The sequence below is a fragment of the Zea mays genome, chromosome 9, assembly GCF_902167145.1.
Source record: "Zea mays cultivar B73 chromosome 9, Zm-B73-REFERENCE-NAM-5.0, whole genome shotgun sequence".
Taxonomy (NCBI): Eukaryota; Viridiplantae; Streptophyta; class Magnoliopsida; order Poales; family Poaceae; genus Zea; species Zea mays.
Genome location: NC_050104.1, coordinates 136736554 through 136757392, shown reverse-complemented (window position 1 = coordinate 136757392; position 20839 = coordinate 136736554). Strand labels below are relative to the sequence as shown.

General features: G+C 43.2%; 2 protein-coding genes across 2 annotated transcripts; both read right to left on the bottom strand.

The window, feature by feature from the left end:
• Nucleotides 1-8441: 8441 nt before the first annotated feature.
• On the bottom strand, nt 8442-10989 carry LOC100283018 (seed maturation protein). Its single transcript, NM_001155920.2, has 5 exons — nt 10657-10989; nt 9468-9648; nt 9241-9382; nt 9096-9165; nt 8442-8926 (listed from the first exon to the last, which is right to left on the bottom strand). The coding sequence occupies exons 1-5, from the start codon at nt 10781-10783 to the stop codon at nt 8760-8762; spliced, it is 687 nt and encodes a 228-aa protein (NP_001149392.1). The 5' UTR covers nt 10784-10989; the 3' UTR covers nt 8442-8759.
• A 4479-nt stretch (nt 10990-15468) lies between these two features.
• On the bottom strand, nt 15469-17704 carry LOC100277584 (uncharacterized). The gene is made up of 2 exons (NM_001151102.1): nt 17427-17704; nt 15469-17169 (listed from the first exon to the last, which is right to left on the bottom strand). The coding sequence occupies exons 1-2, from the start codon at nt 17604-17606 to the stop codon at nt 15712-15714; spliced, it is 1638 nt and encodes a 545-aa protein (NP_001144574.1). The 5' UTR covers nt 17607-17704; the 3' UTR covers nt 15469-15711.
• Between the last annotated feature and the right edge of the window lie 3135 nt (nt 17705-20839).

Sequence of the window (20839 nt, the reverse complement as noted above, 5' to 3'; positions counted from 1 at the left end):
CACAGGCGACCCTCCCAACACCTGCGATAAGGAAACGGTTTTTCTCCCTTGTTGCAGCCTGGCTGGGAACGACATTATTGGGTTGTGCGTGCTAATTTTGAGTTCTGACAGAGTTGATAGAAAATGCTAGATCATGTATCGGAGATGGAAAATTATCTTACCAACAAAAAGAAAATGATAGTACTAGTCACGTGACATCTAGACATAAGCTATTCACTTGAAATACATGTGTAGCTGTCGGCTATGCCCAAGATCAAATATGTTGTGTCCAACTGGAGAGTTCTTTCGGGGAACTAACCAATAGGTTTTCACTAGCGAAATGTTAACTAATATATTAGCTCAGCTAATAGTTAGAACAAATACTTAGCTAAATAGTACCAATTAATAATTTTTCATACAATTTATTTTGTTCTTGCCAGATTAACTTATTCTGATTTATCACGATATTTTTAACATGTTATAGTTCACAACACATCAAATCCACACCAAATTCACAACAGGTTCAACAAAACAACTTATCAGCTTTTTCATAGCTGGTAACTCACAACAGTTTTTTCACAGCTGACAGCTCACAGCTGAACCAAACGCACCCCTAGGCTCCGAGGGCCATGATCATTTTCTTTTCTCGAGTCTCAGCTTGAGAGGGCCTAATGCCTACTGCCCTTCATGGGGTGCATGCCATGCTCTACCATCAACTAAATGTGCACACTTGTACACTAGAGAGAGCAGCTCTCTAACATCTTGGATGTTATGGGTGACAAGTTTCTCGAGCATTTTCTTGTCCTACATGCCTTGTCAAAAGGTGACAATGATGGACACTGCCAAGATGCGACGAATGGTGTTTCTAACATGTTAAAAACATTGCATGAAGCCACACAGAGACTCACCAGGTTGCTACTAAACAACATGGATAGTGGACTGCCAGGTCGAGAGTAGGTGCCCTCGAAGTTGGAGACAAACTGATGGTAGAGCTCTTCCCAAGATCAAATATGGCCTCAATAAACTTCATGAGGCATGACTAGGCAAAGCTAGTCAAGACTACATGCAAGTAGTTTGCCATCACTTCTTCGTCGCCTTCGGTGGTGAGGATGGGGTAGCATAAATCTATAGGAACTTGGTGGGGTTAATGGTCCCCTCATACTTCTCTAGAAGATGGGGATGAAACTTATGCAGCTAGGACACATGTTAGAGCATAGAGGTGAGTGCCATGCAATATGCGCCAAATGAATGGGCCCTGTGTGCTGCAGGTGGCGTTGTCCCGAGAGGGTGGGGCTACTCACCAACCCTCCCATCTTCGAGACCATCATGTGTGTTCTAGGCACCATGTAGCTGCTTGAGTCGATGACATGGCACATGAGGCTATTGTTGAGGATGTGGGACCCTGTTTTAAGACTTAAAAGAGAGGGGTATGATCTTAGTGGTTGGACTTAGAGAGACCACAGTTTGTGCATAAGAGCGGGTAGTTGGAGCATCATGGCCTATTGTGGCCTTTTTAGATTTAGGTTTCATGGGGTGAGAAGGGGTAGCGTTAACATTGTCGATGGCTATGAACCTGGTGACATCTTGTCTCCATTGTTCAACGAACACTTCTCTAGCGGTTAGATGTCAATGGGGCCGATGATGTCGTCAGCGAGTTGAGGCACCGATGATCCCGTTAGGATGACCATTGCTAGGAGGAACCTTCATGCTTGGAGGCCACCTCACCATGATCTTGACGCGAGACTGTGGGAGTGATGTGCGGTAAGAAGACATGTTCTTCTAGTACCTATAGAGGAATACAATGTGACGTCCCTAGGGTATGGCGCACTCTAGAAGATGCATGAGACAAAGAAAGGCCTATGAGAGTAGTTCCACGTGTTCCTGCTAGAACAAGTCCTCCTACATGAGGCAATAGTGGGCAAGACTATGCAAGACTGACATTGCTTGTGTTAAGGCTCAATCATAGTTGTTGGAGTAGGTGTTGGAGGTGAGTGCTCTAGTTGGCAATTGAGCTGGAGATGCCATGGTTGCACTACATGAAAAAACACACCAAATCCAAGAAGAACGTAGTGCCATATCTCTACCTGGCATGCTAAATGTCATCGTTGCATGATGTTGGGGTATAGAAGGCACCCAAAATATGAAAAGTGTAACAAATAGAATGGGGTGTAGGCTTGATGCGTTTTGAACCTAGGTACAAATGGTACCAACATAAGGGCAGTTTAGAGAGGTTACCCTACATTCTCCTGTGAATGATAGATTGATTTACATACGTCGTGCTCAGATTGAGTTTAGTTCCCCATCAACTTGAACAACTACGTCCAAAAGGCACTAGTGAAAATTTTGTCATAGTCACTCATTATAGACTTGGGAAATCCATGTAACTTCACCACTTGATCCATCAACGGGTTAGCAACCTGGGTTGCTGTAAACGAGTGTTTCAGAGCAAGAAAATGAGCATACTTTGAAAATCGGTCTACCACCACTAGAATGGTATCATATCCCTCTGATTTGGGTAGCTGTTCAATGAAGTACATTGTTATATCTTGCCAAACCCCTTGAGGGACGGGTAACAAGTGCAGTAACCCCGCTGGATGGATCCTTCCCCCCCATGGCTTACCGACAGACTTGGCATTGCGTCGCAGAATTCTCCACAACCAATTTGAGACCCATCCACCAGAAAAGTTTCTTCATATGATGATATGTTGCGTGGACCCCGGAGTGACCACCGAGGGCACTATCATGAAGTGTTGCGGTAATCTTAGTTCACAAAGCATAATTGTTTCCCAACCAGATTCTATCGCCCTTCCTAATCACGCCTTGAGAGAGTGAGTACCCATGCTCATCAGGGCTATGCGCACACAATTGCGTCAGCGTTGTCTGAGCCTCGGAATCAGAAGTATAAGAATTCAAAACCTCTTGGAGCCACACAGGTTGAACAACACTCGCTACCGTGACATCCATAAAATATCCCACACAAGAGAGAGCATCAGCAACCTTGTTATCCTTGCCCTGTTTATACACTACTTTAAACTCCATTCCCTTGAGTTTAAACATGGCATTACGTTGAAGTTTAGAGTGTAACTCTTGATTTCCCCGAAAACTGAGAGCTCAGTGATCGATTCTGATTTCAAATTATCCTCATTGCAAATAATGCCTCCAACGATCCACTGCCATGATAAGAACAATAAACTCCTTTTCGTAAATAGAAATTTTCTAGTTTCTAACTCCCAATGTTTTGCTCAAATAAGCTATTGGATGTCCTTGCTGCATCAAAACCGCCCCGATTCCATCATCACACGCGTCGGTTTCAACTGCAAATGGTAGCTTAAAGTCGGGTAATGCCAAAATTGGTGTGCTAAGCATAGCATGTTTGAGTCGGTTAAATGCTAGTGTTGGTTGCTCGGTCCAGTGAAACTCCCCTTTCTGAAGCAACTTAGTCAGCGATCGAGCTATACTACCATAACCGAGCACAAAGTGTCGGTTATACCCTATGAGGCCAAGAAACCCTCGGAGCTCAGTTACATTAGTTGGTTGAGGCTAGTTTTTCATGGCTGTTGTCTTCTGAGGATCTATGGAAAAACCCTCAGTTGAAATGATATGACCCAAGTAAATCAACTCTCGTCGACCAAAAGCACATTTCTTCAACTTATATAAGGTAAGAGTGATAATATCGAAGAGCTTCAAATACTAGCTTCAAGTGCTCCAAATGAGTTTGCCAACTAGGATTGTACACAAGTATGTCGTCAATAAACACCATCACAAAGTTCCATAAAAATGGAGCTAAGATCAAGTTCATGGCACACTAAAACGTGGTCAGGGCATTAGTGATCCCAAACGGCATTACCCAGAATTGGTAGTGCCCGTGGTGCGTTTTGAACGTGGTTTTGTACTCCTCATACTATCCCATGCAGATCTGATGATGCCCGAAAGTCATGTCAAGATTGGAAAAGAATGTGGTGTCAGACAATTCATCCAGTATCTCTTCAACGATCGGCATCAGAAATCGATTCTTGATAGTCATATTGTTCAGCCTACGATAATCCACGCAAAAGCACCATGTGCCATCCTTTTTGTGTACCAACAACACCGGAGAAGCAAACAGACTCACACTCGGTGTGATCAAGTCTGCTTCTAGTAACTCCGTAACTTGTCGTTCAATTCAGATTTGTGATACGAGGAGTACTTATATGGCCTTGAGTTAACTGGAACAGAGCCGAGTAGTATGGGAATATGATGATCGAAGGGCCTTGAAGGTGGTAATCCTGAGGGAACTTCGAAAAGATCTCTGAACTCTCGAGCAACACTTTTAGGTCTGCACTCTACCTCCCCTCTAGCCTTCGTGCCCTCTTCCAACAAAGCCAACACCCAAATTTCATTTCCTTTTAGCCATTTGCCAATATGCACCGTAGATACCTCCATCACTTCTACTACCTCCGAGGTACCCAATAACTGCATTAACTTCCCCTTGTCTTCAAAGCTAAGAACCCTTCCCTTCCAATCACAGTTCATCGGACTGTGATTCTGCAACCAGTCATAGCCTAATATCACATCATATTCTCCTAACTCCAACACCCTCATATCATCAGTATAAGAATGTCCATTGAACCACCACTCCAAAGATTTCACCATCTGTTCACTCTCCATAACCTCCCCATTTGCCACTTTCACCTTAACTAGGTGACACTCCGTCATCTGTAATCCCAGTCGCTCTACCAAGGCCTTACTGACAAAAGTAGTTCCTGAGTCGATCAATATCAATAGAGTTTGATTGCCCACCATGGCCCACAGCCTCATACATTCATGACTAGTGGAACCACTGATAGCATGTAAGGACATATAAAATCTCTCTTGGTTTGTCTCCTTCTGAATCTGACCCAACATCTCCTCAGTCAGATTCATCTCCAACTCCTCAGAGGTTAAGGCATTCAGCTGCTATTGCACCTTCTTAGAATAGTGGGCCTAATGATCGGGCTCAAATTTCTCGCACATGTGAAGCATAGCCCATTTTGTCGCCTATATTCCTTCACTAGTCTCTCCTTGGACATTTCAGGCACAACACTAACTCCTCGATTCTCAACCTTAGATCCCAGCCCGCGAAATTTGCTAGGTCCATCCACTTTCAACGATTTTGACGTTGTTTCTCCAGAATCCTATATTGCACCCTAGCCAGCAACATAGCTCGGCTAACTGAGGTTAGTAGATGCGCCTGAACTGAACCTTGCAATTCATGTTTCAATCCTGTAATAAACTGGGCCAAAAGAAAGTCTCATCCAACTGATGATTGTGCATGGAGGCGACAGAACATGCTTCCTCAAAGTTCTTCACATAATCCTCAACAAATCTAGCCTGATACAAATTCAGCAGGGCTCTCATCGCCTCTAGGTACTCCTCTTCACCGAAGCGCTGCATAACCGCCCTACCAAACTCCTCCTGCGAACTCAATCCATTCCTGATTTTGAAAATTTGGAACTACCGAGAGGCGTTCCCTTCCACGCTCAGAGAATAAGGGCCCCTTTGGTAGGGCTTATTTTTCAGCTTCGGCTCTGGCTCATGCAAAAGTTGTGCCAAACACCTCTTTTTCAAATGGCTTCACCAGTGAAGTGCTTTTCCAAAATGAACTAGAGGGCATGAGCCAAAAAAAGTGGCTCACCCGGCTTCAGCTCACGTTATTTTTGCACAATAGCCCTCCCACCAGTCCAAATTATTATTTTTTGGTCCTCCCCTCAATCCCTAGCCACGTACAGCTAGCCACGTACAGGAGAGATATACATATACAAGGGTCTTTCTGAAAAACAACCTATAAGCCGTTTTGCCAAATGATTTTTAGAATAGCTTTGGCTCATCTAAAGAAGTGGTTTTACCTCGTGAGCCAGAGCTAAAGCCGTTTTTGGAGAAACCAGAGCCCTGCCAAAGTGGCCCTAAGTCACCACCCAAATCGGTTCAGGAACCTGATAGAGAAAAATAACCCAAACGCCTTTCCAACCAGACCTTAGGTTCTTCCCCATCAAACCTTGGAAATGGTTGTCTGGGCAACGACGATACTTGCCACTCTATCTCCCCCAAACGCCTATTCCCAAACTCCCTATTACGATGAGGAATCGAATAATCATACCTTCTACCTGGTTCTGGTTGGTTTATCCTTGCTCCTCCACACCGGTTCCTCTCCCCAGTCGCCGAATCAGCCATCTTCATATCTTGGGCCATCTGCTCCAACCTCAGCTCTGCCACAGCCTTGTCCGTCCACTCTAGCTATTGTGCTAGAAGGACGATCTCCTCTGTTGTCCTCTACGCCACAGTCGCCGCCAGCCTTGCCTGCGCCAGCAACTGTTGCTGCACCTCATCCATACCCATCACCTTCTGTGTGAGCCAATCCATCTTCTTCATCAACCGCTCCCACTGATCTGAATCCTCCTCCTTGCACGCCATAGCATCCAATACGAACAAGGTGCCGTTTGGTTCACATATTTGTAACGTAATGGGTAACGGATAACGTTAAATCATGTTTGTTTTAGTCCAATCGTAATCAGATACCACACTAAAATTTGATACCAGCCTATTCAAATTTGTTACCGTCAGTAATCGAGCCGAAACCATTACCATTACCATTTGCGTTACATTTTTTGAACCAAACAGCACCTTGGTTTGCGTCGAGGGTTTTGGAATCGGCGCCGTTGTGGACGAATCCTGGGACGACCTCTTCCTCGATGATGACCCACGCAGAGGACGATAGCTTTGATACCAGTTGTCACGGCCCTTGGCCACCAACGACGGATCGCCGGGACGTGAGCACTCTGCGACGGCGGCACACGGAGACAGAGTTGGAAATTGGTTCACGTTATTCTCATTGCTTACTGTAGGGTTCGGAATATACTCGTGAATGGGTCGGCTCACTGCCACAGATGCCCCACACCACAAACGGCCAACATGGCCATAAACACCACCCACACGGCCCTTTCCTCTTTCCTACTCCTGGTCACCGTCCGGCACCAGATGACCAGACTCATCCTTGCTGATGCAGCCTCTTCAGACATCGACTCAGTAATCCCTTCGCGCTCCTCAATACCAGCTGTCACATCGAGCTTCCTGTTTCTCGAGTGATTCACACTGTTGGGCCTATATATGATATGGACAAGCATCCTGAAGTGTCATTAAAGAACGCCAATGAGTAAGCTCTATTCAAATTTTAAAAGAAATTATGTGCTGGTTCAAGCTTGCTAAAGACAGTACATCGCATTCCCTGCTATATCTTGTGGTGTTTCTCGGTATGTGCAGGTTTTAGTTTTCGCTCATTTACGTACCTTTGCTGCACTCAACTGATTTTCCAATTTCGAGTTTTAATTTATAGTGTAACTTGACTTGGATCTTATGCAGCTATCCTGCCAAGGAAGCATAAAAAATTGTTGTTTCTACCATGCAACAATTTTCAGAGGTTATCAAAGAGGTTGGGTTTAGTTCTGCTCCTAAACTTTTCACGGTCAACTGGTCAAGTATGATAATTCTATAGTTCTTTGGAGCTCAATTCTCGAAACTCCATTGTTACAGAAAAATAATCATGAAACTCCATTGTTGGAGAAAAATAATCATGCTTGATTCTGTAAAGTGTTTGACAATTATCTTGATTAAATATAGAGATCACCGGGTATAAATTATTGTTGCAGGTGCGACTGTTCTGTTTTCGGAAGACCTTTCACTGTATTCGGCGTGAGACTGACCCGGAGTTGCTATGACAGTTTGAAAAAAAAAATAGTCTATATGTTGTTGTGTAGTGTCGAGATGTGAACGCTATAGAGAGTTTGCCTGATATAACAAAGTGAGAGTATCAAATAGCATTTTAATGCTGAATGAGCAAGGTTTGGCAATTCCGGACATTTGCAACCGTCAGTCGCCTTAGTTGATCATGAAGAAGGGAAGAACTAGTACCAGTCAGATTTAGCAGAAACGAGAATCCATATGGATAATACATAATAGTTATTTGCTAATAATAGACCAGCTAATTGTTAGCTTGTTCTGTAGACAGTAACTATCTGGACGAAATTAGATAGCTAATTACTATTGGCTAACAGCTAGCTAGACTCAAACTGGACCAAATTGGATATCTAATTACTATTGGCTAACAGCTAGCTAGATTCAAACTGGACCAAATCAGATAGCTAATAACTAGCTATTAGCTAATTACTGTTAGCTAATGGGTCCAAAGTCCAAACAGCGCCTTTATTTTGAACCATGTATTGCACTTGTGGCATAATGCTGAAGGAGTAAGGTTTAGCGATACTGAGCAGCGAGCACTTGCACCTGTCAGTCATCTTATTTTATCATGAAGGGTAGGAGTAGGACCTGTCAGATTTAACAGAATTACTAGTGAAATGATACCAGGGGGGTAACATGTTCGGAGCTGACTTCGGAGTGAGACGTAGCCATGCATCTGACTGCAAGCCGCAACCAAAGTACCCTGCAGTAGATTCAGTCTGTTGCCATTGCTGGTACCTGCTACAGCACTCGCTTTCACAAGTTACAACCACTTCATTTTCAACTTCCCATGACAATTGCTTTTGTTATTTTTAACAACATTTAGCCAGTTCGTTGCAAAGAGCTAACACAGAAAGCTATACATTTTAATTTCGTCTCAAACCTTTGCCCAAGAGTACACTGCAACGGTATCTACTGTAGGTTCCATGCCGTTCTCTGTTTTCGTAGCTCTATAGTTTCACACCATGTAAGGTCTGACAATGTAGGTAAAAGATTACCTGACTAGCTTAGCGAGTTCATTTTTCAGAGTATCAGTCCTCTTTATCTCTGATAAACCTTCTCGGTAGTCTACTGATCACATTCTCATCAACTATCTTGTAATGCCTCGAAATGTTCCGGTAGACCATCCCAGCATACCTATCAACAGGCCTCTGGTACTTGTTGTACAATGCAGGCATTGTGACCAAAGCAACGGTTCCTGTCGTGCACCCATTTTAAAATTAGCAATGAAATTCAGAAATAATAACTCAAGACGAAACAGAGATAAGATTCTGCCTGCACTTTGGTGGTACTGTCTGAGTGTCTGTATATTCCTAAACGTGTAAGGAACAAAGGGTAAAGTATGACCTGTACAGGATAATATATACCTATGTAAGCAAGAGTGATAGACGAGCAGAAATTTCCAATGACAGATAACAGCCACAAGACAATCACGACCTGTGAAGAGAAAATGTCTCAGCAATGACAGGAATACCAAAAAAATCAACACAAAGTACATGCATAACAGTGAACCTGGAAAAATAGCCTGAAGTCCTTGCCAAGAGTAATGTCATGCGCTATCATCAGCATGCTGTTCACTTTCACACGGAATGAAGCCGCAGCATTGCTAACCATCTCCTCTGATAAAACTAACTCAGGTAGTGGCCTAGGCTGCCTGCAAATAGTTAAACCAGTATGATAACATATAGGCAATTCATCCAAATTTGAGATACAATGGAAGGAGGATCCGGGTTGCTTACCTATCTAGCAGTCCAGCTATTTTAACCCTTATGAACTGCAGAACTATCAAGATGAGAAGTATATCAGAGCAGATAGTTAATAATGATAGTCCAGACTTCTCAAACAACCACCATGCCAGAGTAGCACCAAATATAACACCAAATGTAACACGCGCTCGCCTCCATAAGATGATATCAGCAGCTGAAAACGGCAATTAACATTAGCAGGAACAAGACAGATAGATGTTCAGCTGCACTTTAATAGGGCATAAAAGTAGCACCGTTTATCCATCTCTAAATTACAATTGACCAGCCAGTAAAAGCTTCCCTAGGACATTTCATGTAGGTAGTAGAACCTTAACTCTGCTGGTCGAGAAAAGCCCCAAACCATGGTTCCACACAAAAGATGCATCGTAAAGTGCCATACGCAGCCAGGCACTAGCCAATGCAAGAGGCAACCTGGCATCATAGGCCGGCGCCACATGAGTAGTCGAGAGTCTAGAAACATCCATAGTGACAAGCAAGCGCCACATGAGCAGCCGAGACTCTAGAAACATCCATAATGACAAGCAAGCAATCCTTGCGCAGAGAAAATATGAATTGTCAAACCACTTGAAGCTAAGATGATCAACTAGTTTAGGCGGGGTGATAAAAGAAATTGACTAACATCTGAGATTAAGTACAACAACCATGCACTTTACAGCCCAATTAGACCCAAATTCAAATGCTACCAATTCTTATCTTACATGACTCTTATCTTTGAAATGGGCTCGTTGCAGCAATTATCAGGTCAAATTCCAGCACAAGTATTTCAAGCCCTATTGGGTTCACAGTAATAACTATAATTTCATTTAAAACAGCACGATACTCTCTGGCTACAAGTCCACATCACACAGAACCGTAGCTTCCGTACATGATGTAGTCCAAACTCCAAAGTTTTGAACTACACGGAACACAACATTTGCTTGTAGTAGTTGTAGTTGCACAAATCAAAACCTCGCGAGCCACCGTTTTCCAATCCTGCAGTACTAATCTACTACAGCTGGGACAAGCACGGCACTTATCTGATCGAGAAGGCCAAAACTGCATCGACGTAACGACGTCACTAACCAATCCGCGCTGCTAATCGCACGGACATGACAACAGGGCGCAGAACCTATCGCAATTCGCAAACCGGGGAGCGGAGAGTTCGGGCAGGAGAGCAGCAGACCTTTCCCGCCGCCGGCGATCTGGTGGACGGAGCGCCTGTACCCGCCGGCACCGCCTGAGCTGCAGGGGTCGGCGGAGCCCTCGATCCCGCCGTTGGCGGCGGCCTCCACCCCGCCGGCAGCGTCCATGCGGGAGCCTGGGTCCGCGGGCGGAATCGGATAGAGAGGAGACGACGCGATACGCTCTGGTGATGGAAATAATCCGGGAAGGACGGAAAGGTTAGGGAAGACGAGAAGGGAAGCAGTTCGATTATCCTCCCACGACGCGGCGGCGGTAGGACCGAAGCCGAACGAGGTCAGCACGAGTGCGCCGCCATTCTTTATTCATTCCTCAGTGTTTTCCCGTAAATTAAGCTGGATTGTGATGATTAATTAGGCCGTTGGATGATTAGCGGGTCCGTACTTTCGGCTAGTGTTGAAAACGATGGAAAAGATCGGTAAACACTAAAATTATTTTAGTTTTCATATTTTTTCAGATCGAAACGGTAATTCCGAAAACAGAAACGATATCGGTAATTCAGAAATATCGGAAACGAAAGTTCGGTACGAAAATTACAACGGTTACGATTAGAATCTAAAAATCGATCGGTAAAAACTGTAACTTGTACCCTCAATCAACTTTAAAAGTTCACGCAAGTCATACATTTATATAAAATTAGTAATAATATATAAGATAGAAGGTCACAATAAATATATAAAGTAATAAGTCTTACTATAATAAAATCATTAATATGTATTAAAATAAAGTAGAATCAAGATGTGTATAATGATATGACACTTACATTCTATTTGTACTCTTACTGCTTGTCACAGTCAATATAATTAGTGTTCTCTTGGTCTTTCTTAAGTTCTCGTGCAAATTATGAATATATGTATCAAGAGTAAAAACATGTAAGAAAACATAAATAAGATTTATAAAAGATTCAAACGATTCTAAACTATATACCATTAGATAGATCTTGATTTTAGGAAAATAATAAAATTAGTTTCATATTTTTCTAAGCTAAGATGAATTTATTATGAGTTTATAAAGATCAATTCAGATTTAATATTTTTCTAAAAAATACCGAATTTATCACCGACGGTAAAATACCGAATAAAAACGGTAATTTCCGGAAACGGTCGGAAGAGAATTAAACCATTTTTGTTTCCGATTCCGATTTTTTCTATTGATTCTGTTTCCGTATTTTTGGTAACCGCTTCCGTTTCTGTTTAGACCTAAATTTTGGTAAAACTTCAAAAACGATTCCAAGTATCCGAAAATTACCGTTTCCGTTTCTACCCCTACATTCGGTGGAGCAACGTATTAGTTCCTGAACATCTTGTACCTCTAGTAATATTCTAACAAATCTTCCCTTAACTCTAAATCCATGGAACTGTTTCACAAACACCTCTAGGATGCTAAATTTGAATATCAACCAAGTCTAAGGAACCATTAGACTTGGAACTGGAGCACGACTTCGTATCATCAAAATAACCTCTCTTCTAGAACGCAATATAAATAGCTTCAACATCAACTGTTGAACATTGCAAATAATATAGATTATTCAAACGGTTGCCCATCAAGATAATACAATTGCCACGAGAAACCTTAAAAACACCATCAATAGCAGCAAAATTGAATCCCATTGCTTCTAAAGTCTCAAAGAAATAAGATTTCTCTTCAATTTTGGAACAAAACAGACATCGATAAATTTCTTAATACTATCATCATGAACTTGGATATAAATAGAGCCGATTCCAATAATCTCACATGTGAATCCATCTCCAATAACAACCTCACCAGCATGAGACTGAACATAATCAGAAAACCAATCTCTATGCGAACAAATATGAAAAGTGCAAGCGGAATCGAGAACCCAAGAAAAGCACTTTTCTACAAAGGCAACAAACAGAGCTTCTCCACTATCCAAAGTTTCAACAAAACTAGCTTCAGCAGAAGACTTATCCAATTCTTTTTTCTTTCTCTCATCTTTATTTCTCACTCTGGGGCACTGAGAAATATGATGAGTATTTTTTCTGCAATAACGATAATAAAGGTTGGATTTATGATATCTAGATCCCCGAACAATTAAACCTTCACCTTTGGGTTCAGAACGAAAATCAACATCAATTTTTTCCTTGGACAACAAATTTGACTTAACATTCTCAAAGGACAGTGAAGTATGATTACAATAAAGCATAATTTCCTTAAAATGCTTAAAAGAAGGAGGCAATGAGACTACCAATAAAATTACCTTATCTTCATCATCTATCTTAACATCAAGACTCTTAAGGTCCACAATAATTGAATTAAATTCATTAATATGTCATTGCATAGATGTACGTTCTAACATGTGAATAGTGTAAAGATGCTCCTTGAGACGTAGTTTGTTTGCAAGACTCTTGGTCATATACAGCTCCTCCAATTTCTTCCACAATGTTGTTGTGGATTTTTCATGCATTACTTCACGCAGAACATTAAAAGATAAACTGAGTTGTATGGCGGACAAAGCTCTCTCATCAATATATTGCCATTTATCATCAATCATGTCAGCAGGTCGCGTCTGCAACGCCTTTTGAACAATCAACTGAGTAAGAACAACCTTCATCTGAATTTGCCAAATAGCAATAATTTTGTCATCAAACTTCGTAATATAAAATTTAGTCGACATAATGTGACAAATAGCAAAACTCATCGTCGGCGGTGGCGACCACAATATGGATATAAACAATGTGTCTAACCCTAGCTCAGATACCACTTATTAGGAAATAAAATAGACACAAAGATTTACGTGAAAAATCCACTCCAATATGAAGGAGCAAACAATCACGAGAAAACAGATCTACTATCAACCGCATAGTATAAGTTACAGAAATGACCTATATTTATAGGCGTACAGAAAAACATCCTCGAATTGGCATTCATCAAAGTCATCCTGTTTTTTTTCTAAATCCAAAATCCTATAGCATTTCTTTATAACTTTGCATTTTAGAAAAATATGACTACCATCCTCATCAATTTGTTGCACACTGGGCATATTGTTTCAATAGCCATTCCATGTCTTTTTATAGTCATTCTTAGAGGGAGGCTGTCATGAGCTAAACGCCAGATGAAATGTAACACCATAGGCTGACATTTAAGTTTTCATATCTGTTTCCACAACTCCTTATTATTTTCATGTCTCGAAGAAGACTGACCTTCCTGCTTTTTCAAGGTAAACTAATTTACATCATAAGGCGTTGTTTGGGAGCAAGTGGAATGAAGGGGATTGAGGGGGCTAGAATCTCTCACTATTTAAAATTGAATAGTGGGGAATTCTAGCCTCTTTAATCCTCTCTATTACCCTTACTCCCAAATAAGCCCTTAGTGTATGGTAGGCAGATTTCACGGAGAATTTTTCCTTTTACATCTGGGTGCCATGCAACATAATCCTCTTGCTCATTTGCTCAAGATCGACTGGAATAGTTAAAATGAGGCGAGCATCAATATCCCAAAACATGTCACGCACCAACTCTTCATCCCACTCTCCAGTATTTGGGTTTATCAAGTCTGAAACTTTATTTAGAACATTTTATCCTCTTGGAGTCACAGATCTTCTAGTTACCTCATTCGGTATCCAAGGATCATGCCAGATATTTAGAGTGTGTTTGGTTTAAGGAATAAAGTGATTCATCTTTTTCTCACTCCTCACTTTTTTATTTGGTTTGTAGAATAGAATGGGTTGATCCATCACCACACCATTCCTCGTAAGTTAATAATTAGTATATACATGAGGAGTGAGTTGATCCTACCAAAATTGATAGAATTAACTTATGATACATCATCTCATGAAGCATAGATTGACTCCACAAACCAAACACGCCATTATTTTCCCCATTCCCAACTCGCCAAACCAGCCCTTCTTTCAGGGTTCAACACAACGCAAAATACTCCTCCAAGAGTACGAGATGTTTGGTTTTGACTCTGCCATAAGTAGATTACAATCTGGGAAGTACTTTGCTGTCAGGACTTGTGCACAAAGCGAATTAGGATTTTGAATAAGTGGGCTAAAATCTGGACCGCTTCTCTCTTAGGGCTTGTTCGCTTTGGGGTGGATTGAGGAGGATTGGAGGGGATTAAATCCCCTCCTATACAAATTTGTATAGGAGGGGATTTAATCCCCTCCAATCCCCCTCAATCCACTCTAAAGCGAACAAGCCCTTAAGAATTTGAGATAATGTACGTTTCTTATGGGAACCCCTCGAAAAGCCTGAAGAACAAAATCCCAACTCAAGAAATTGTATGCGACGGGACATGAGAATTTTTGTGCTGCCTACCTTATTTGTTTTTCCAACCGCGGATGAAAAAAAACAAACAAACAAAGGTAAATCCACGACGTCATCGGCTCCGCAACCAAGCGACGACAGGACGGGGCCGTTGGGCAATTCGTGCTCCAACGGAATCCACTACACGGTCACGCCCGGCTGTGGGATGGCAGACATGACCACGCAATCAGCAATGCTGCTTAAACATTCAGCAAAGTATGTAGGACCGCAGCGGAGGTTAGATTAGATGATTCTTTTCCTTATGAAGTCCGGCTGCTTGCTCCAGCTGAAAGCGCCGTCAGCTGTTTGTTTTTTCTATGGCTGCATCCATGTACTTCACACAGTCACAAAGGTACTCCTCAAATTACTCCAGTTTATGAACGATAAAAAAAGAAAACGGCCTTATATTTTTTGTTTTTTTATCTCTTGTATAATTGACGACCACCAAGGATAATGGTGCTTGTGCTTCAGATGTTGTACAAAAAAAAGGCAAATTTTAGACCATAGACCTCAAACGCAGAAATGTAAATTTTGGGTCCAATTACGTAGACCTCAACAGCATACATAGCAGAGAACTGCCAGTCGCTACTCTAATTAGCAGCAAATAATCGCTACCGGTACATTTAACATGAGGAACTAAAATATACTACCTCATTCCTCATACAAAATATCTCGATATAACCAGCTACTAATGACAAGGTTGAACTACAACTGCATATCACAAGACTATAAAGTACAGCACTGATATTTGTGGGACGACTTGTACCAGCTTAAAAGGATTCTCTCTTCTTCTTGTTCTTCGATTGCTTGGCCAGGAGAACAGAAAGCCCAGTCAATGCAAACTTCTTCCTCTTCCCCGAAATTCTTCTGCGAGCAGCCACATCCTCTCTGCACAGAACACCACTCCTGTTTATAATCTGACCGAGCGAGATCTCCGGTATCTCGCCTGTTTTGTCATCCCAAACACTCTTGTCGTACCCATCAGGTCCCATTAGCTTCATGCTCAGTATCTGCCCGATCGACAATGTTGGTTTGGGTGGTCTGTCTGAAGCATCAGAGATCATATCCGTGGCGTGCGAATCTTCGCGACGGTGAGCTGCCGCCCTTTTGAATCTTGGGGAGCCACCAAGAGACCGCCTCTTGTGCCCGCTCTCAGATTTCCATCTACGAAGAATCTCTTCCACCGCAAACTTCCCATGGTTTGCAGCCTCTACCCTCCTCAGGGCCTCTTGCAGCGCCTTCTTGCACTCCTCGACCTCCACTCTGGCATCCTCGAGCCTCTTGACAGACTCGGACTCTGAATCGTCAGCTGCGTCTACCTGCAGCATTGCGTTCTCCACTTTCCTCCTGGAGCTTTCGTCAGCTTCCAGAGCTCGGGAGCACAGCTTGAAATACTCCTCCATCGAGAGAGTTACCCCTCCTCCATCGGAAGCGGTGTCTCCTTCGAAAGAACTTCCGCTGCTCACTAGCGCTTTGATCTCGGCCAGCGCGAGGGCCTCTGCTGCTCTAGCGGCGTCTTCCATCTTCCTGGCTGCAATGCACCTGACCTCAGCCGTGCAAATGCTGGCCTTTACCTGCTCGATTTCTGCAGCCAACACCATTGCCTCAGATTTCGAATCGTCTGCCATGCTCCTGAGCTGCTGCACCTCGGTGGTCATTTTCTTGATCTCTACAAAAATATCTGAGGGGTCTTTGCGTCTCCTCTGCAGATCCTTCAGCGTTTCCATCTTTTGCGCTGTCTGATCCAGGTCATCCTCCAAAGAAGAAACCGACGAAGTATCAGAGGAGAGCTTCTCTCGGGCTCTTTCAAGCAACACTTTCTCTTTCGCTATGCTGTTTCGCAGTAGCTCGACTGCAGCCCGCACCGCAGCCAGATCACATGTAGCTCTGTTCAGGTTTGCCTTCGCCTGCTCGAGATCCACCGGAACCGAACCTGAATGGTTCTCCTCTACACCTTCCATGTCCACCACCACATCAATGTTGGTGTTTTCAGGTTTCTGCTGTTGAGCTCCCGCCTCAGAAACCTGGTCAGCAGCCTCTTCAGGGGATGTTTCAGTGGCTTCCTTCCGTATCTTCAGTTTCAGGTCTGCTATGATCTTCTTGGTTGCCTCCAGCTCCTTGAGCACATCAAGAGTCTCCCTTTCTTTAACTGCCAGCTCGTTCTCTAGCTGTGCAGCCTGCTCCTCGGCGTTGATGGCCTCTGCAGCTTGGTCAGACTGTTCATGTTTCTGCAGGTTGCAAACATGGAAAGCAAAGTAAGAAACAGCACCATCGATCTACTCTGTTGCTGGCTTGCTGGGGCCAGTCACTCCGGGGACCAAGCAAGTAGAGCAAAACCGAGGAGCCAGCAACCTCGGATCTCACATTGATCAACTACCAGGTGGATGCAGCAGCAGCAAACGGAGCGGACTATGCCACGGCAGGGGATGGACGGAGGAGAAAGAAAATGGGAGAAGAAAAGAGGCGGCGGCGGGTGGTCGGTCACCTTGGAGGGCGCGAACATGCGCCTGACGAGGTCGGAGCTCCAGACGGCGCTGCCACCGAACCGGTCGACGGCCTCCCGCACGGACTCGAACGGCGCGGACGTGTCGATCTCCACCCTGCCGCCGCCCGCCCCATCCGGCGCGGCGGCGGCTGGAGCTGCGCATTCTGCTTCGGAGCTCATGGCGAACGGTGGGGCCGGTTTTTTTGGTGGTGCGAGAGGAGAGTGGAGAGAGGACTGGCTACTTGGCTAGAGTGGGGATATGTCATATACTCATATGTGGGAAGACGCCAAGACGGGAAGAAAGCTGTGGGTTTTAAGATGGAGTCATGGAGAGCGCCCCGGCGAGAGAGACGTTGACCGCCCGCCGCACCAAGGAGCCGTTGGCCGTTGAGAGCACAGCCCCTCCTAATTTAAAAACTAAAAAAAAGAGAAAAAGGTTCCCACACCCCACGCACAAGGCTGCCACATGTTACCGTTTCCCAGCAGGCCTCAGCGGCTGCTCCCTCCTCTGCCAGACTGCCACACAGGTCCCCCTTCTCAGCTCAGCTCCGCCAAAACCCGAAAACGATGCAGCCGAACGCCGGGACACTGTACGACGAGTTGCCGTTGCAGGCCGCCGCGCCCGCGCACTGCAGCCAAATGAACACAGGATCCGCCGGGCGACGGGTCTTGTTCCATCATTGTCACACAGTGGTGGCGCGCGCGGATCACGAGGAAACCAATCGCCCCATCCCCTATTGCAGATGCTGCAGCGATCGTCATCTCCGATGCGGCCTTGTCTGCTTTGGCTGCGATTTTGGACGGCCGTCCTCACTCTGCCTACCAGTGCCAGTGCCAGCACACGGGAACTGAACGTGAACGTTGCCGAAGAGAAGACGACAGCAAGGGCTTCTTCGTTTCTGGACCGTTGCCAAGATCTGAATGGGATATAAACAAAACCGGTGCTGATCCCTATTTGTGGCACTATAAATTTAACACTAAATCGGTCACTACTAGTCTCGTAGCTTGATAGCTTGAGCTTTTGTTACACAGGATCCGATGTCATTAAATTATACCGTCTATAACGTCAGCTATCGATCACACTATAGACTATTACAATGTCTTTACCGTTATTATACATTGAGCATCATTCGAGGACATATATGTTGCACATGAAAGTTTAATGCACATGGTGCACATATTAAATCATCACTATCCATATCAGATCTAACGTTTCTGTTTAATTATTGTAATTCATAAATAACATCTTCCACCACTACATCTCACCATGTTAGAGTGTGTCCTTGGCAAAATGTATCAAACAACTAGAGACGTTAGATCTAAAATGAGTGGTGATGATTTAATATGTGCATCATATGCACTAAACATCCATGTGCACGAGATATATTCTCATCAGTTTTTCTTATACATGTTTGTATTGCAAATAAAACACGTGCTTTATTTGCAAAACATTAATCTAACGTATAGATAAGAATATCCACTCTACATAGTTCATAAAGAGAACAAAATTTATATTGTTTTAAAAAATAAAACTACACAATTGATGGAACAATTAAAATTACATTACTTAGGAAGAAAATTATATAATGTATAAAACAAATAAAAATGACATTATAATCTCGTTTGGATGTAGATTTTGGGGTACGAAATTGTGAATTGGGATCAGTTTTCTTAAATTTTGCTGTTTAATTGCACATGGAATAGAGATTTGAAATTAGGGACCCAATCTCTAGTATTGGACTATAACCGGAAGCTCCATCTTTCAATACAGAGTGTCACCCCTCTATATTGCGTGGAATTAGACCACACAATTCCAAACTTCAATACAATAACATCAAAAAATAGAACTGGAATTGCATCCCATTTCAATACCATGACTGATTTGGTATTGAACCAATTCAATTTCATACCCTCCAATTCACCGTCAATTACATCCAAATGGAGCACTAGAAAAATAAAAAAATTACATTACACATAAAAATAAAATCTAATTTCCATGATGCAAAGATCCTAAATATACTCCATTAAATAATTTTAGAGATGGTCATACATCGAAAAAATGGATTGAGGTCTCATGTTGAAGGATGGTTGCAAAGACCATAGGTGCTTGAGGGGTGATGGTTGGTGCTGCAATGGAGGACTCGACTATATTGTAGTCGTCCACAACGTATGATACATGCACACATGATCACACTGAATACTTGGTGAGAAAAAGGAATGGCATGGGGTAGCAAGAATATATAATCGAGCCTTAAGGACCCTGAAATGCTCTCTATGTCCTTCCATGCGCCCTCATGCCCTACAACAAACATCTGCTGCTTAGGAGTCTATAGGAGGAGAATGGTTCTCATAAACACCAACCACTGAGGGTTGATGCCATCGGCGAGGGAGTACCCTTGGTTGTACTCATGACCATTCACCGTGAAGTTCACATTATCAGTGAGCAACAACGGCTGGTTGAGCATGTTCACGTTGTTGTTCGACCCCGTGACCCCCAAAAAATATGTCAATCCACAAGTCATATGAGGTAACTGTCTCGAGCATGATGGTTGAGGATCCAGTGTCCCTTGTAAACTATCATCTCCATCCAATGGAACAATTCCTGCACTTTCAATGCATGCAATCTATACTTTCTATCATATTAGGAATCTCCTCCTCCCTTAGCTCTATCTTCTAAGATCATTAATAGTGAAACTACAACTATATTTCTCACCAAAACATAAAATAACACCTCTATAGAATAGTTCGAGGCACTCTAATGCTAAACTTCCCCATTTTGATGTACTCATCAATGGAGTCATCAACGCTATCGCATGCAAGCATACATAGGGTAGCGATGCATTTCTGGTAGGGGAGAAACCATCACATTTGAGTGCATCGATTCTAAGAGTGAAGTAGGTGAATGCTTATCCAACCTATCCAAGATTTGAAGAAAGAGAATCCTCCGCAAGCGGTACCTTCGATGAAAGTAGACCAGAGGGTAGACACACGAGTCATTGAAGTAGTCTTGCATCAATCGATCGTGGGTGGCTTCACGATCTCGGTTGATGTAGCACCACTTTTGTATCCTTCGTCTCCTCCTTGTGGAAGACCTAGAGGCAAGCTTCATCGTTGCATCCACTATAGTTTGATGTAGAAAATTGACAACCATCTCATCTTCAGTCATGTTAATGTTTGAACTCGACAAAGACATCACAATAATTTGTGCCCTATTTATGGAAGCCAATTCTTAGTTTTGAAAGGAAGACTAAGAAGGTTAATGATATGCTAGTTCTAAGTATCAAGAAGTTGATAGACATATAGATTAGTGATAGGACCTTTTTTCTTTGGCCATACAATAAGGGGGCATGAATGGGTAGCTTTACCTAGGTAAGTCTAGAGAGGAGTCATGATGTGTTGTTAATGGCCATTAT